The sequence below is a fragment of the Lonchura striata genome, chromosome 20 (assembly GCF_050655825.1).
Source record: "Lonchura striata isolate lonStrDom1 chromosome 20, ASM5065582v1, whole genome shotgun sequence".
Lineage (NCBI taxonomy): Eukaryota > Metazoa > Chordata > Aves > Passeriformes > Estrildidae > Lonchura > Lonchura striata.
In genome coordinates this window covers 9,514,469-9,532,851 of record NC_140722.1, presented here as the reverse complement: position 1 = coordinate 9,532,851, position 18,383 = coordinate 9,514,469, and the positions used below count along the sequence as shown (strand labels likewise).

The 18,383-nt window shown below is 48.5% G+C and overlaps 1 protein-coding gene across 7 annotated transcripts in view; it reads right to left on the bottom strand.

Annotated features, from left to right (window-relative positions):
• Positions 1–18,383, bottom strand: part of MYT1 (myelin transcription factor 1) — a 62,962-nt gene that overhangs the window by 28,087 nt on the left and 16,492 nt on the right. For all 7 annotated transcript variants that reach the window (XM_021527284.4, XM_085558204.1, XM_085558205.1 and 4 more), the window contains exons 2-4: positions 11,997–12,097; positions 4,907–4,961; positions 2,969–2,999 (exon numbers count right to left, since the gene is read on the bottom strand). In XM_021527284.4, coding sequence (XP_021382959.1) covers positions 2,969–2,999; positions 4,907–4,961; positions 11,997–12,097 — 187 coding nt within the window. The remainder of the gene's footprint in view (positions 1–2,968; positions 3,000–4,906; positions 4,962–11,996; positions 12,098–18,383) is intronic.

Below are 18,383 nucleotides of genomic sequence, written 5' to 3'. Positions count from 1 at the left end.
TGCAGTTTGCTAAAAACTAATGAAATTACTCACCCCATTTAATTAGATGAACAGTTTGCTATAGTTTTATGAGTATGTTTAATTAAAGATTTGCATGTGTGAGAGCAAGCTTTTAAAGGCAGATAGCTACTGCACTCTGCCTTCCCGCTACTGCTCTCCAGTTTTTCTTTCTCTCGGGAGGAAAACATGGGATTTTCCCTTATTTGGTGGCTTGTCAGGGAACTGATGCCTCTTACAGTAAGAAATGTGTGTGTTTTGGGGAAGAACAAACTGGGATTTTATCAACGAGGCTTTAGCCAGACACGTTGGATGCAGATCCCCAGGACTAAAATCCTCAAAACCTGGTTTTCGGGGGAATGGAACGGATTTAGATGACTAGATGTCATCTGCAATTTTTTTCTTGCTGCTCTGCAGAAGAGAATGAGTTAAAGGCTTGCAGGGAGCTCTGAGCCCGCTCACAGCCACTGCTGCCTTCACTTGAGCATCCCTGCACGGGACCACGCGCCTCCCCTGCAGGGGTAATTAGTCCCAGCTTCAGGAGCTGTAAGGGCTCCAGATAAGAAGCATTAAAGCAAACATTTTCTGGCAAAACCAGATTATGACATTGATTATAGGATGCCCAAGTGACTTGCCTGATGTCTGAGGAATTCTGGAGTCGTGTAGGATTAATAACCTCATTTAGCACTGTATCACCCTCAGCCTGGGAAGCTGGAAGCGCTAATGAAATCTCTTGATGACAGTGCAAAGGGAGAAGGCATTGCCAGCCCAGAGGGGATCTGGCCAGGCTGTTATTCTCAGAGTAAAAGACGTGGGACAACATTAAATAGCATCAAGTGCCAAGTCAGGCTCTAGGGACTCCGATTCTCCTCCCAGAAAGCTGAAGACACAGAGGGTCTGGGTGCACTAATGGGTGCAGCAGCTCTGGGAACACTGGTGGGTTATTAATGGTTCAACTCCCTAGGATACAAGTCAGATCTTTGTGTTCAAAAATTATAATTCTACCAAAAAAACCTGGGCAGGACAGTGCTGCTGAGCTGTCAGGAGTGTAGGAATCCTTCCTTCAGGGAGACTAACTTTAGGTTAGCAAGGCAAACGCTGAGAGGGCAATTGGTGGCACCACATCCCCTAAGGGGACACAGTGCTCTGGGGAGGTGGAAGTTGCCCCTCATGGCTCCTCCAGAAAAGTCCCCCCTTCCTGCTGTCCCCTTGGCTTGTGACCAGGCTTGAACCCGTGATGCTGCACATCCTCCAGTGCCACCTCTTGTGGCATGGCTCCCTCCCAGCTCTTCTGGCATCCACACACAGCCCCAGCCCTACCACACCTGGGGTCTGGCCTGACAGCACGGTGTCCCTTCTCCAGCAGGGCACTCGAGGTCATAGAGAACAAGATCTCATCCCACTGACATGTGCAATTGGAAGAGGGAGCTTCCCTCTTTGCTGCTTATGACCTAAAAGTCTATTTAATTTTAATTGCCCTCAGGCCTGACTGAGGCTGCTCTGTCCCAAGCAGCCCCAGCCACACTTTCAGTGACTGCACACCAAAAGACAGAGCAGTGTTCATGTCACCAGTGACTTGCCTGAAAAAGGCCTTATTCAATGGCAAACAGGAGCAGCTCTGATGAAGATGTTACAGGCTTTTATAAGTTTTCCTGTATCAATAAAAGCAGATTATCCATCACCCCATTTTTAATGTGGTTTAATGAGGCCTGCAATAAAAAGTATGTAGGAAAGAGACGAGTGGTTCAGCATCGAGGTTTGCAGGTGTCGATTTGGGATGTTTCTGGCTTCACTTTGTTGATTGAATGCCTTTAAAAACCACCAGCACAAAGGTGATGCTCTACATGCTCTGGGCCAGGCTTCCCCTCCCCACTCTCCGCTGGGGACTTTTCGTGTATTTTGGCAGGAGTCCCGAAAGAGGAAACGGGCTTTGAGGTCTATTAAAGCTGCTCTCCATCCCTCAAGAGCCACCGCACGGAACAGCTCTCCCCCTCTCTGCTGCCTTCATCTGCTTGACAAAAGGGCTTCTTATTGTTATGCAGACGATGCCCTGCTTCCAATTAGTCGATTAATCGTCCAGTTATTCAGGCAATTAGGTGACAGCTGCAGAGATGGCTTTGTGGAGCACTCTGTCCTGCCCCTTAGATATGTCACCTGCTCCAATTACCACCTCCACTCAAGTGTTCAGCAATAAAAGTTGGAGAAGGGGCATGCCCAGTGCTGGCTCCTCCCGGCTCTCCAGAGTAATCCTCCAGAGTGGAGGAGCAAAATGCTCTGAAATTGGGTTGGTTTAGGTGCAATTACTCTTTGACACAAGCGGGAGGCTGCAGGGAGAGGCAGCCCCTGCTCTTAGTGCTTGTTCAGGTTAAAGGCTCCTACCTCTGGCATAAGCCCCTGTGCCAGGTTCAGTGGGAGCTTGCAGGTGGGGGAGGCTGTTACAGCTAATGAGAAGCTCTGGAGGGATGCACAGGCTCTGCTCCTGCTCCTTTGGCTGCTGCTCTTGGCATCCCAGCACTGCTAAATGAGTAACAACTGGAGCTCGGTGACTGAACAGAGGACAGGGGGCTGAAGGTGCATCCAGCACCAGAAGTGACATGACAAATATGTGGAAAAAAAACCCCTTTAGTAGGATGGTGTCCCCAGTGATCCTGAAATACAAACTGTGGGCTTTAGGTTTGACTGGGGTTTAGATCTGGGGTGGGACAGCAGATGGCTGGAGGCTCTCCAGTCTAATGTCATTCATCCAGAGCTGCAGTTTATTTCTTTAACTCTGTGATTCCCCTGATGTGTTGTCTAGTGGTACCCTGGGGACTTGGACACAAGCACCAATAGAAGCCCCCCAGCAAGACCCCATTAGCCCCATGGGTTTGCTCCTCTCACCCAGGTTTCCCAGCCCAGGGGCTTCTCTCAAGCCAGTCCCACCATGTGTCCCCCCATCCCTCCCATGGCCGAGGAGGAGCAGGGTCCTTACCTCACCTCCTGGCCGATGAGCTCCGTGGGCACTGGGCAAAGGGCAGGATGCAGCAATGGAAACAAACACAAAGTCAGAAACAAACCAGAGGTGCCCACCCCGCCCAGGACTGAAGCTCTCTTGCCAGCAACTGAGTTTCTATTTCCTCCCCGGACATCCCATTTGGAAAAGAAAGAGCCAATTTATCCTGCTGTCCTTTGTTACATGCCAGCCTGTAGCAAATTATAATCCTGCCTTGTAAATCCTCAGGCCTGTGCTGATTTTCAAGCAGGTGAGTGCACACTGGCAGCATCAGGGACTACCTCTGTTCTTTGAATCCGTGATGACTTTGAAGTCAATGAAACTATTCTGACATGCATGCATGTAACTCAAACACTTCTAAAAAAAGATTGAGTTTTCTAATGCCTTCATCTCTCTTTTTTGCCCTATAAAGCTGCTCATAATTTTTTTATTTCACAGTTCACAACAGTTTTCCTGCAATGGTCACATTCACCTCTATAACACCAGCGTTTTTCTCCTCTCCCTGTCCCATCAGACTGATGCAGAAGTCCCTGACAATGCTCAGACATATGGTGGTGATTTGTTTCTTGGGGTATAAGGTAAACAAGAGTTTGTAGGATTTTTAGGGATTACTCCCCACTTGTGAATAAGAGGGTTTCTCACTGCTCACAACAACCTCACATCGAAGCTGAAACCTTACATGCAGCCAGGAATCCAAATAATCAAGAGGAGGAAAAAAAAATATCCCTCAGCACAAGTCTAAATTTGCCCAGGCTAAAAACCATAACATGCTTGCTCAATTTGTTTGAGCTAATTGGGTTTCCTGGGATCCAGCTCCCAGTGGGATGACTCACAAGCTTCAACAAACTGGAGGCAGTGACGAGTCCCAGGGTGCAGACAATAAATTACCTTTTCACATCGAGAAACCCAGATTCAAGTGTGGAAAAGGCAGGGTGTGAGAAAATAAATAGAATCAGGGCGCTCTCATTTGCAACCTGAACAAGCACCTTTGTGTATGTGCAACAAAGCAATAAAATCCAAATATACAAGCTCGGTTCAACGCAGCTGGCAACATCTGGGTTTGGTTTTGCTTTTAGAAGGTGCAGATGGTGTAAAGTGCAAGGAAGAAGGAAGGTGAGGACAAAAGGAAGGTGGCCCAGCCGAGCTGTAGGATGAAGCTGCAGTCCCTGCAGCCATCACACCTTTCCAACCTTATTGGTTCCTCACTTCCAGCCACCTTTGTCACTTGTCACATCTCCAGCCACAAAAATGAACCAAAGGATATAGAGGCTGGTCTGTAACCACCACCCATGGCTATGGTACTACCTGAGGTGACACCCTGACCTCTATCAGAGCCTCTTGATTCTCCCAGGGAGAAAACATGCACAGAATTTCAGGTTTTTTGTTGTTTTCGGTTGGGTTTTTTTTGGTTTTTGTTTCTAATCCGGAAATAAATCACAATCAACCTTTGCATTAACCAGTTGTTTGTCCTCCCATCCCTGCCGGGGCATGGCCCATTTGCTTCTCCAGCATGAGCTACTTCTGCCAGGCACTCTCAGATGTGTGACTTCAAAGCCGCTGGCAGAATGAGCCTGATGAAAGCCCTGGGAGCTGATCTGAAGCTCCACTGATTGCCATCCCCTACAGCAAAGCAGGCACGGGGGCTTTTTTTCCTTATTTGCTTCAGCTTGTTTTCCTTACTTGCTTGTTATTTTCCTTCATCTGAGTGTAGAGAATGAGCGTTAAGTATGATAAGGACCTATAAAATTTTGTGGCTGGGACTTTTGCAGGTTTTTTTTAGATAAATTTCAGTGGAGTTGAGGCAGGGGTAGTGAGCATAACTTGAAGAGTTAAGCCTGGACTTGAAAAACCAAAGCCTATTTGGAACAAGGGAAGTGCAGGGAGCTGAGTTCTGCACAGCCCAGTGCTCCCACTCACCTCGGATAGACTTGGATCGCGTGCGTGCTCTCTTATCATCATTTTCTAAACTCATCTGCAACAGAAAGAAAAAAATCATTACTGAAAGTTAACCAGAAAATCATCATTAAAGGACAAGTTCGTATGTGGTTGTCACTTTGTGGGTGGCTGGGAAACCTTTCCCATGTTTTTGAGACAGAGGCTTCTTACCTTAATGGTGTTGTTCAACCCACAGTGCGCAGATTTAGCAATTTTAAATCAATTCCCACATCCAGGGACACAGGAAGGACTTTGTCTGTTGAGTAGCACAGAGGGACCAACATCCAGATGTGCTGGCTGTGCATGAGATAACCCTTGTTAAGGACAGAGCTGATTTCTCTGGATTTACAGCACAGAACTGCTGTGAGCACCTGGGTGGAATGCCAACACAGAATCAGAAATCTCTGAGTATGTGTATGAGCTGATCTCCTGCCTGAAAAGAGCAATTTTTCACAAGTGCCCTAAAGAACAACCTCTCCTCTCTGCCTAAATTTGCCACAAAGATGACTGCATCTAAATAACTCACAACGTGGACATCAAACACGAGATCTGCAGGGAACACGGGCATGAATAAGTAACGTCAGGGACTTCAAAGTTCTGGATATTAATTAAACATCACCACATGCCACAAGGTAGCAGAAGTCTGAAGTGCAGTCACCTCTGGGGTACAGCACCTTTGAAACCAGGCAGTGCCTGGAGGTGGGAGCAGGAAAGCAGGGACCTCCGTGGCATGGCTGGAATGATGCAAATGGAATTTCATTAAAGTTGTCAGAGGAGCTGCTGAAGTGGTCAAAGAACTGTTTTCCATCTCACTCTTGACACAGATGCTGTCTCTGCAGGCAGGAGTGTTTGGCAGTAAATGCCAAGGGGGAATGGCAAGATGGGGCTGTGAGCAGGGCAGGGGATCAGAGACTGCTAAGGTTGGGAAGGCAATTTGGGTTTTACTGCAGCATTACCATGTGGGGCATTCCTCCAGAGATTACAAGGAGAGAGAAAAGGAGATGAAAGAACCATTTACAAGTGGGACTTGACATAATAAAAACCAACTCTCTTTGGAATATCCTCTACAGGCCCAGTTAGAGAAGGAACAAAGCAGCTCCTGTATCATTCCTAAATGAGGAGTTTCCATGGCTCCAGCACCCCTGACAGAGCAGGGACACCAGCTCTGCTCTCTCTGGTCCAGGGGCAGGAAGGGACATGCACGTAGATCATGTGCTGCTGCATTGGCAGTAGGGATGGTGCAGGTAGGGTATGTGCTGCTGGATCCCTACTTGCACCCTAAAAACATCTTGAGGAATGCTACTCCCAATTCCCAGCAGAAAGGCCAGGGCTCCTTACCCTCAAAGGAGGCACTGCTTGGTGCTTTCCCTGAGGTTTGGGAGCAGCAAAGAGGGAGGGAGGCTGTGGGGCAGGCAGGGAGAGGGGACCAAGGTCTCCAGCCCTTGGGGCATCACAGCTAAAAACCCTTCAGAGGAAGGATGAAGTTTTCCCCAAGTGACTCTATCCTTCACACTGCCACCTTCCAGAAATTCAATGTTATCATGCAATGATTCGTTAGATGGGGGGGTTGGAGAGGAAAGAAGAAAAAAAAATTAGGTGGGGGGGGGAATGAGGGATGAGGCAAAGCAAAACCCGGAGCAATTTATGCATCCTGTCAGCATTCAGCTCATGGCATGGCAGTGTTGTGCTCCACGTTTATTACGATCTTCCCAATAACACAGCAGACAATTACTATAATTTGTATTTTTAAAGCCCCAGTTCCCTGCGGACCAATGGCTCCCGTTTAAAGTGTGGAGAGGAGCAGGTGTCACAGGGACTTCATTACATTTATGAGCCTCCAACGCCGGCGCGCGCTGAGCTCGCTCCCTGATGCCGCCGCACGCCGCCAACGCAACGGCACCTTGGGTTGCCGGGAGCCTCCAACCAACAGGAATGTCAGAGAGGGCTTTTTCTTGCTTTTTTTTCCTCTCTCTTTTATTCCTTTTTTGACTATCCTCACGGGGAACTGGTGTGTGTTGGGGTGGTGAGCAGGCAATATGGGTTTCCTGCAGATCAAAGGGGTGGAGGAGGTCAGGCTGTGCGCAGTGCCTGGCAGGGGCCAGGACCCACACAGACAGCATGGAAAAGCAAAGCAAAATTTCATTTTTCTTAGCCAGACAGGTGGGACGGGCTCAAACTGCTTATCTATAAATAGGTGAGATCCCATTTCAGGTCACATTTGTCTTTGGGAGTTAAATATCATGTGAGCTGGCATGCAGGCTCCTCACTAAACCAGAACACCTCAGAGCAATTCCTCCCATTGCCTCCCATTCCTCTTCCAAGCCAGGATCAAACACCTTGGGAAGGCAGGAGCAGATTCAGTCCCCACAGGGACAAAGGGGACAGGAGCCACCTAAGGCAGGGACAGACCCACAGAGTCACAGAATTTGCAGGGCTGGAAGGGACCCAACCTTGCTAAGGAGCAAGGAAGGGAAAAGCCAAATAGGCTGCCTTGTTTGGACTATTCTAAAAAAAAAAAAAAAAAAACATTAAAAAAAGCCAAAACTAAAAACAATAACAGCAACAAACCAAAACAATCCAACTCCAAATTTCTAGATTATTGGGAGTTTTCTCCATAGGGAAGACCCCATTACTTGTTTAGAGACTCTGACACAGCCTCACTGCTGTGTATTTATAATGTTTCACTAACATCACCGTCAGGATGGGGTGGGCTCCGTGCTCCCAGATTCTGTTTTCTACCATCAGTATACTTTTTTTAGCTTAAACAACATCAGGATCATCCTCAAAAATCCTCATTTCCCTCCAAAGTGCAGAAACAACAGGAATAAGATCCATTTCAGAGCTCAGCCCCTGCTCCTCCCAGGCAACCTAAACAACTGGCAGAGCCCTGGCTGTGCTTCTGGAGCCTCTGTGATATCAGGCTCAGATGCAGGAAGGTTACATGAAACCATCGTCCTTTATTGTTGCCTTCTCAGCCAGAAGCCCTCTAGACAGATCATTTTAATGTGAAATTTCAGGTCACACAGTGCATGTTTGCAGTCCTGGAGACCGACAGGCTATTTTCAATAGGTCTCTCTCTTGTTCACGTAACAGCCAGGCTGAGGAGCTGTCTGGATTTCAGTCTTATTGCTTTAACTCTGAATGAAAACAAAGCAGCCCAAAAGGAAACCTGCAAATAAATTATTGCTGCCAGATGCCAGTCACAAGCACATTAGTCTGTCTGAAAAGACAGAAGTTTATTCCACACCTCCTCACCATGGGTTATCTCTAAGATTAAATTAAAATCATCATCTACCAAGTTTCCTAGCCCAACACTACAGGCAAGGACCCTCTGCTGGGTCTCAGGGTACTCCCTTCAGGATTCAGATCAGTGGTAGTCAGGGTAACCTTGGGAACGTGACTTCATCTCTATGTTTCCCTTTTTCCCCTCTTTTCTCTCTAAAAGTAAGAAATGTCCCCTATGCTGTTTACCCTGCACTAAGGAGATCCCTGACATGAACAGAATACAAGTTATAATGAAAATCTGCCAATGCTGCAGACTTAAATCAATGATGTTCAGACAGATAAACTTGAAAAAGAGTTTAACCCAAGCACAGCAAAAATTTTAACAGCCAGATTTTACAATCCAGGTCTTGTTCTGCTGCCATGACAGCAATACAGCACGGATCTGAAGTTTCATTTTATGGAGTACCTACAGGGTTGACATTTTCTTCTTCCTTCTTGTCTTAATACACATTTCCTTTCCACTGGAAGCCCAAGGAACATAACAGAACACAAACCCACTGGGAGCCCAGCACGTGCTGATGCCCAGGTGTGCCTGGGCTTCGACAGCTCTATGCAAATCTGCCATTAAAGGCCCTGCTGAAATTCCCCCCGGTCAGCAGTAATACTTTATATGTATTCAAGAGCACCACGGAGCTCAGAGAAAATAAACATGCTGAAAAACCCTTCAGCTGGACAAAGGGAGGTGAGGATTCAGCAGGAATATTTATTTTACACTGAAGGCAGCAGAGCTTCCATCAGTGCTTCTTTGTAGATGTAGCAAAATGCCAATTGCAAGAAGCAGCATCTGAGATTTAGAGGGACAGACAGACACACACTGCCTCTATTTTTAGTTTTTAAACCCCCCCCCAACTTATATTTGCCTAGCAGCAGAAAGAAAATGCCAGAATAAATGACTTTTTTTCCTACAGAATTGTTGAAAAGGGGTTTTCTTCTTGGTTCTTCCCCTCTTGAAGATCCAAAGAGTCCCTTCTTTAGCTCCTCAAGGGAAAAGGGAGCAAAACTGCCTCTCAGTGAGATGGGTTTGAATGGCCCATCTTGATTTTTCCTCCCTTTTGTTTCTTACGAGGAATTCCTCCTTTGCTGTTGCAGGCTGAACACAGGTGGAGACACCTGGGTCTGGCTCTCCAAATTTCTCCTCTTTCCTCTCTATAAAGTGCCATGGCATCTTTGTTCATTGCAGAAAATGAGGAGAATTTTGTCCTGGTGGGCCTTCTCTAGCTGTGAATTTTTAAAATAAATAAAAAAGGGGTGATGAAGGAAGAAATACTCTTGATCAACAGTGTGCCTCTACTTTTTAAAAAAGGTTCAATAGTAGCTCCCAGCTGCTATTTTATAACCACAGTCTGAGATTAGGTGGATTTTTTTTCCCTCTTCTTCCTTTAGGGTCTTCCTAGCTGCTTGATTTAAATCCCACTGACGTTCCACCTATTGTGAGTCTTGTTCTCAGCTGAATAAGCTCTCCTCTGCCTTTTGCTCTGACTGCTTCCAGGAAAGGACACCCTGCACGGCGTTCCCAGGCTCGGAGCTGGGGAGGGGGGAGGATTTTGCCTTGACATGTCGAGATGCAAACCCACAGCATGTACCCACCTCGAATCTGACACTCCAGCTGTGTCACAAACATCCTCCTGAAGCCCTGCTGTCACTTTGCATTTGCAGAAAGGGTCCAGCCCCCCCAGAATCACCCGGCGCTGCGAGTGAAGCGCTTCCCGAGCGCTGCTGCTGCTCCGCCGCGGTGGCAGCGGCATCCTCCGCACTCGAGGGAAGCGGAGCAGAAAAGCTGCTCCAGAGCATCACGTCTGACACAGGCACAGCTGCACTGCTGCCTCCACAGCGCTGCCAGCCCAGCATCGGGCTGGCTGATTTCAGAGGCCGTGGTTGGAGTTGACACACACCTTCCTCTCGACTCTTGGGAAGTGCTACAACGCGCAATCCCAACGCCAAGTGGCTCTGTGCGTGCCGACGGCTCTCGTGCCAGGAGAGGAGGGGGGAAAAAAATTGTAGTTCTTCAATCTCATTGTTTTCCAGCTCTGTGATAAGCCAGCTGCCTTTTCCATGAGGTTATCCTTGAGTGGCACAATGTGAGGGGATTGCTGAGATGCATCTCTGCGAGGGGACAACAGGGATAGGCTCTGGTGGCCCCACCACCATCCACCCTACCTGTCCTGACAGCAGTCAGCCCTCACCAGCACCCTGCCTGCTATTCAGCTGCCTCCCAGCTAGATCCCAATGGCACAGGAAAATAGGGATTTGGGAGGCAAAGGTTCATTTTGCCACCAGACACAGTGGTCTGGATGAAAGCTGGCAGCAGCGTCCAGGCTCCATGCAGAGATCAGCTCTCCTGAGCACTGCAGAGATCTCATTTCAAACCTGTCATGGGAAATTTTATCCCATGCCTGGACTTCTTTAGAGGCAAAAATAAATAAGTAAACGTGCCCCACATCCCATTGTCCTTCACCGCTGTACATCCTGTGGATTACGAGCTGTGACTGACATGAAAAACTACATTTAAATACAATATATATTTATGAGCACACAGAGAAGTGCAAGCATGTGCACACAATGCAGATCCAAAGGTTAGAGAGTGATCAGGACCTCTCCCCTGTGAGGTAAGAGAGCTGCACACTTGCACAATATCCAGGCTCCCTTCAGACTCCCCCTCCCCATCCCCTCCTCTCACTGCTGAGCCAGGCACTCAGATAAAACACAGATAAGCAGAGCTGAGGCTTGCAAGAAATGGTTAATATTCGTGATGTGCTTGTTAGAGACAGAGCACCAGATGAGCGCCAGGTACTGGGAATGTTACCTTTTGTAATCATTACTTTATTAACATACGACAATCTTATTAAATCTAACCTAAGTGCTTATTTGGCAGGTTCAATAGAAAAGCTTTAATTGAGCTCATTTTAAATATAGCAACAACTGCTTACTCTGCTTTCTAAGAAGGTGTGAGCTTTCCTGGCGACACCTGCATGCAGCTGACAGCTTGTTAGTGAAGAAGGATGCTTTTAAGTGTGGATTTTTGCTGGTTTGGAGTTTTCCCAGGGTTTGGTTTATCTAGGGATACAGGAAGAGTTGGTAACATCAGTCACCCAAGGAAGCTTCCTCATCACCCAGGTGGGTCCATCCACTTACTGGAGACGGTGCCTGATTACAGAGAGGCCAAAATAGGACAGGAAGCACCATTTGTGCAGTGAACAGCCCAGTTCTCTGCTTAATTAAAGCTTCCTAATCTGCTGGCAGTGAATCTGCCGGGAGGTTTGACAGCCTTGGCTGTACCCCTTTCATCAGCCACAGCTGCAGCAGTAAATGAGTGGCTGTGTGGAGCCCCAGGAGCTGTCCAGGGTCCCGGTGGGGATGAATGACTCGCTTGTCCCCTCCAAAGGCACCACAGCTTCACCTGGTGTTCAAGGGGCTCCTTCCGACCAGCCGGTGCCTTGGAGAAAGGGCCTATTTTAACAGGCATGGGAGTGACCTAAATACCCAGATCCGAGCCACCCTTGAAGGATGGCACCGGAGAGGAAGGCCAGGATTTAAATATCAGGACTCCAAGCCAAACTTTGGCAGCTGGAAGCCCTCCCTGCCCATATTCACTATACAGGAGGTTTGGCTGCAGCAAGAGGACAGAGATTCCCAAGTCCTGCCCGTCACTTTGTGGGCAGCAGAAAGGCTCCGTTCCCCCAGGAGCAGCTGGCCAGAAGGAGCTGGAGCTCGTGTGGCTCTCGTCCCATGGCCAGCTCCTGGGGTAGGGGTGTCACTGCCCTAAAAGTGCCTGTGCTCGTGTGCTCACCTTGATGCGTGCGCCGCGCAGGCCGGCAGCTCCCTCGCAGCTGCTGATCTTCTCTCCACACGTCCACCTCTGACTCAGCAGCTCACCCCGAAACTCATTTTCTGGGCAGGGAAAGAGGAAAACAGGGTCAGGACCCAGAGCCAGCCCAGCTCCCCCCCGCTCAGCAGCACCAATGATAGGTAGAAATGCAGTGTTTATTCCTGCTTTCTTTAATGGCCATACAGATCCTCAGGGTCTCTCTGCCCCAAGCAGGACCCCGGGGTGCTGTGCCAAGGCCAAGAGCCCAAACCATAAAGAATTTCCACCTTCAGCCTAACCCAAACACTGCAGCTCTGTTTAGCTCAGTCCTCAGTCAGAAAACACACTGTTAACAGTTGAAAATTAGCATTGAAAAACTGGGATAATTCAATCTTAGGGTGGGCACTTAAGATAGGTCACTGTAAAAGTCCCCTTTATGTATTTCTCCTAAAACAGCTGTTCTGAAGTCAAGAGGGCAGCTGGGGGGACTTTTCTAGGTGTCACATGAGAATCATTTGTGTCAAATATTCCAAACCATGTTTGAAGCACTTTGTTCTGCCCTGGACCTTCAGAAAAGGCTCGGGGCTTGCAGACAAAATCCAGGAGTTACTGAAACATTATTCTGCTTTGGAGAAGCTCTGAGGAAAGGGAGTGGGGAGGCACAGATGGCCAAGCAGATGATGAAAACTGAAGAAAATGAGGGGAAGAAGCTAGAAATGGACAGAAGAAAGGAGAACAAAGGGGGAAAGTGTCAAATAAGAAGAAATAAAGATGTTTTGATAGCCCATTCATTAATCAGCACTGCCTGCCTACTTATCTAAAGCATTTCCCTCAGCATCCTTCTCCCAACTGCTCATTTTAAAACAGGAACATCCTCTATGGGATGCAATAGGGTCAGGAGCAAAGAGAGGGTTAAGCTGTACGAACAGTGGATCCTGAATAACCTGAACGATAGCTTAGAAGATTTTTGAAAGGATGAGATGTCATGAAATTCAACCACAAGGAGGAAAAATTAGCAACATGTGCAGATTCATCCTCTCTGGGGCTGTTTTCTCATGTGAGCCCAAGTAAAAGGTGAATCCTGGAAGCTGCTGTGGCTAAATCTGGCTCAAAGTGCCATCTTATCCTTGCCAAAGGCCCCATCCTGATATCCCATGCCTTCATCCCTCTAAGGAAGAGGTGAGAAAGGACTGAGTGCTGGGGCAAGGAGCCTTGGCCTGGATGAAGGTGTGCTGGCCACAGCAGCTCAGAGCCTTCCAGCCTGCTCCAGTCTCTCTGCCCAGCCCAGTTGGAATGGCCAAGGCAGCTCTGTTAACACTGGAATCAGATTTCCTCTATTCCATGCAGCTTAAATGCAGCTGGTCTCCAGGGAGGATCAGCTTGCACTGCTGGCTCTGCCCTTTCCACCTCCCTCTGGATCCTGGCTTCAGCAGAAAGGAAGCTCACTGGCTGTGTGAAGGACACGGCTGTTAACCCCTGCCTGGGCCACCCACGAGCAGCTGTGGGATATTGCCTTAAATATGTTTTTTAACCCATGGGAAGCAGATCCCAGAGGGAGCTGCATGTCCTGGGATCCCCTCCTGGCACTGAGGTTGGACAGTGATAGCTCAGAGCCTGCAGCACTTGCATCCACACCCCTTGGAAAATTACTGAGACACTCAGCTGGTCTGGTGGATCACATCCCAAAGGAAACCACCAGCTTTCCCCCACCACCTCCCTCCCTAGTGCCATCCACCCAGGCAGGGCTGGAGCACACACAGGCTGCTTTTCTCCATCAACATTTGTGCCAAACCACCACCATCCTCTGCCAAACAAGGCTCTTCCCAAACCTCAAATCTATCCGTCCCCTTCTGGGATATCTACAGCTGTGAACCAAAGCACTGCAAGCTGTGTGGAATCCTGGTACAAAAGAACAAATTCCTTGAAATGTTTGAGTCACCTTCATCCAACCCCAAACAAGATGATGTGGAAACCTGAGAGGGAGACCACAGCAAGTTGGAGTGTTAATCAGACTCATGTGTGTTTTACTTCACATTTCCAAAGAGAGAAGAAAGCACGAATTTGCCAGAAAAAAAAAAACAAAACTCTAAAGAATCACATAGATGTCCCCCAGAAATAAACACAACAAACCCTCATAGGAAGCTTTGGGGTGAGGGTGAATAGAAAATGAGGAGGAGGGTGCCTGCTGGCTCTCACAATTGTCCTCACGGTGCCAGAGGAGCCCCAGTTGCAGCCCCACCTCATCCCCAAATCTCTTCAGAGGTTACACCTGCTACAACAAAGTGATGGGGTGAGGGGAAGGTTCTGTAGAGAAAACATGGGGGGTGAAGGCTTCCTTTCCTTGTAAGATTCATCACTGCATATTCAAACTGAAAGACTAGAGGAAAAACATATCAATCTTCATTTGTTTCTCCAAGAGTAAAGAAAGGAAAAAGGAAAGGAGGAAAATTTTTCTTCATTTTTGTTCAGGCCCATTTTTCACGGGGAAGGTGAATCCTGAGCTAAGGAGGCAGCTCCATGCTGAGAGCAGGCTGTGTCCTTCAGCATCCCACCAGACAATGTGGGCCCACTTCTCAGAGCAGACACTGCAGCAGTGTAAGGGACCAGAGGGAGCATTTTGTGATCCCAACTTTTACATGAATTTTTTAAAAAATCTCAAAACCAAGTTTTGCACCTTCTCTAATCTGGAGAAGGCACTCCTGGGCTGCTGCACCCCTCTGCACTGCTGGCTGCCTGCCACCCCTGCATTTTATAGAAAACAGGGAGAGCAACTTTCTACATGGGTAAATAGTGATGGGATAAGGAGCAACAGCTTAAAACAAAACCAGAGATTTAGGTTCACTGTTATTCAGAAGGTGGGGAGGCCCTGTCACAAGCTGCCCAGAGAAACTGTGGCTGCTCTGCCCCTGGGAGCAGGTTGGACAGGGCTTGGAGCATCCTGCAATCATGGAAAGTGTCCCTGACTGGAGAGAACTGGAACAAGATGATCTTTAAGGTCCCAGCCCAGCCCATTCTGTGTTCCTGTGTGATTTTGCAGTGGGTTGCCCCCACACACAGCTCTGTGGCCGCTGCCTGGAGAACACCAATAAGTGAATTTACTTCCCTGCGTGGCCCCAAGCCCTCGGTGCAATGAGAGCTTCCCTGCTGGCAGGGAACATGAGCCTTATCTTTGATGTAAGGTCTCAGTCTCAGCTGCAAACTGCAGCATTGAACACCCTCACACAGCCCCAGGACTCAGCACAATCTATTGCCCCACGCTCCTGCCCAACATTTGCCAAGTAAAAATCCCTCTGAGCCATCACCCCACGCACCTCGACCTCCCCACTTGCAGGAACACAGCAACTCTGCATCAGGGTGCTTTTTCCAAAGGAAATTATTTAAAACCTCTGTAGGAATCAAAATACACAGAACAAGTAGAACCCAGTTTCTTCAGCAATTCTCCTCCATTCATCTCCAATGCCAGGAGGGTGGGTTTAGCCCCCTCTCAGGGCACAGGAATGCTGCCTATTCCAGGCAATTATGTCTGTTTACTGCAGCAGGGCTGTGTTCAGTGCTGCAAATTTAGCTTCCCAAACACGCATTTAATTTAAGATCTAATACCGGATGTTAATTGTATACTGCACAGTAAATGACTGATCATTAAAACATATTAATTGAGGTTTAACAGCTGTGTAATAGATATTACATCTCATACTTATCAGCAAATATGATTTAATAATTAGTTAAGATGGGATGTATGGATGGGAGATCTAGCACGGCTGGCTGGATCGTGGTTTTACTTTGTTCATTTGCTAAACTAAAGATATTATCCTTATTACATTTAGAGAGGAGTTGGGAAACCACCAAATCAAATGTTTTGGGTTGGAAAGGACAAAGCTCATCTCATTCCAACCCCCCTGCTATGGGCAGGGACACCTTTCACTATCCCAGGTTGCTCCAAGCCCCATCCAACCTGGCCTTGGACACTTCCAGGGATGGGAATGTTGAGCTTTGACATCTTCCCCTGGAAGAAGTCACAATGTTTGTAATCTCCATAAAAAGGAAAATTAAGAGGTCATGAGCAGTTTCTTCCTAAAGCTGGGGCTGAGCTGTGGGGACCTGACCCTGTCACTGTGTGTGCTCAGCTCACAGACTTTGCTCATGAGCTCTCTGCTCCTCATGCCCGCATCCTTCCCAGCCAGGGCTCCTCTCACAGCAGCACAGAGCCTCAGGGTGCCTTGCAGCACGACCTGGCTGTCCAGAGACCCAACAACTCATTGCACCAGTGAACTGCATTTGTGATTCCACTGCCCCAACAAACACACAGTGCTGGCTTAACCTACCCTGCCAGCAAACCACATGCTGTGACGTCATGAAATCTGTGATGTGCATTCTGACCTTTTATTTTCCCCTTACCCAAAGGAAAGGAAGGGTTTGATTTCAGCAGGAACAAGCCTTTCTAGTGCTTTCCCTGCCAAGCAGCCCCCTGCAGCACAGCCTGCCTTGCTGACACACTGAGCCACTGGCTCAGCACCAGCACAGCTCCGAGGTGTTTGGTGCTGACAGCCAAGTACAGCCTGGAGGTCCTGGGGCACAGGACACAGGAGGGGAGCACCAAACTGTGCCGAGGAAAAGAGGACAGGTCACCACCAGCACCATGCTGCTGCTTCCCCATTTCCAGCCACAAGAACCTGCCGCTCTCCTTTCAGCCATTCCTGCAGCCCAGGGAGCATCCCCTGCCTGGCTCCCTCCTCCAGCACTGCCTGAAGCACAAGTGACTCACATCCTCCTTCCCAGCCCCTGCCACCTCAGCTCCTGGCTCATCCTGCTTCTGCTCCTGGCAGCTGTCAGCCCCTGTGCTGACCTCAGCCCCACCAGCTGATGCTTTGTCCTGTCATACCTGGCACCTTTGCATGCTCTTGAGCTCTTTGTCAGCTCCTTGATGGGAACAGGGAATCACCCCTTCCCCATGGCTCGAGGACAGGACAGGGAGCAACTAGTTGAATCACAAAAAGATTCAAATTTCCCAAACACAAAAAACATATTGCAATGGGAAGAAGCATGGAAAACTGCTCCTTGGAGAGGAAGTAAAACCCTCAGTGGTGGGGTCATTAACAAGCTCAAAATCCACCAGGAGCAGGGTACAGACTTCATCCCGCCATGGGACCTGACATCCCCAGGCCCTGCCACCGTTCATGTGGGGTCCTCTTTCCACCCCTGCCCAGCACCTCTGCACACCAAATTGTGCTCTAGGGAAGGACCAACATTCCCTCCTGTTTCCCTGTATCACCCAGGGCTGCAGGAGCTGAAGCCCTGTGCACCTACAATGCAGGGGAAGCAAATGAGGCTGTGGTGTCTCCTCATTAGCAGCAATATTCATGCTCCAGTGTTCACAGCCAGTTAATAAGAGTTTTTTATTAGAGCCTTTTTTCCTTTCCGACCAAGTGGCAGCAGCACAGTACACAGCAGCAGGACACGGCAGAAGGTATAAAAGGAGGTGTTTTTCACTTTCCATCCTTGAACCACTTGTGTACTCTTCAGAGAGGAACAAAAGCTGCGTGCCCACAGCACCGCTGCTGCCTGCACAGTGTTCTTAAGTATTGATCAAAAAGATTAAAGAGTGAACATTGTTCAACATCCGATTTTCCCCCAGCTCCGTGGGGGAGCTGTCAGAGCACAAAGCTGCTCAGAGTGCGGCGAGCGAGGCCACCAGCAAGAGGGGAAACAAAGCACTGGGGGTCTCCACCAGAGAATCCTTTTGGTGTTTCCAAGGTCCAGGGCAGCAGCAGGGCCTGGAAAATCCCTCAGCCACTGTGGACCCCTTCAAGGCAAGAGCAAGACCTGAGTTGTGGATTCCTCTGCCTCCTGCCTTTGCCCTGCCAGCCACAAAGTGTGAATGTTCCTACTGCAATTGAAGCAGCCTCATTGAGATGGCTGATAATTCCTGAGCCTGATGAAAATAGAAAATAACAATATTTAAAACAAAACCAAAAACAAGCAAACCTCAGCATATCGCTTCTAGATGATAAGCACCATCATCCTCCTTTCTGCCAGCCTTATTCACAGCAGGGACCCCTCCCCAGCATCCATCCTTTTGTACATGCAAAGGGAGCCCTTCTCAGCCACGCTCACCCACGCGTGCCCAGCGCGTGTGCAAGCAGGCGTGCGAGGTGTCAGGCATGCACAAGAGCATCTCTCAGGATGTTGCTTCTTTCTTCTTGCACATTTCCCTCATTATTTTGTTCTAATTTGCCTTTCCTGGTACCTTCTCTATTCAACAAAAGCCAAATGCAAACGGCGTCCCTTAATCTCCAGAACAGCAGCTCACTGCTGAGAAAATAATATAGATGTAACTTCCAGCATCACACACTTTCTTTTCCATTTATATGC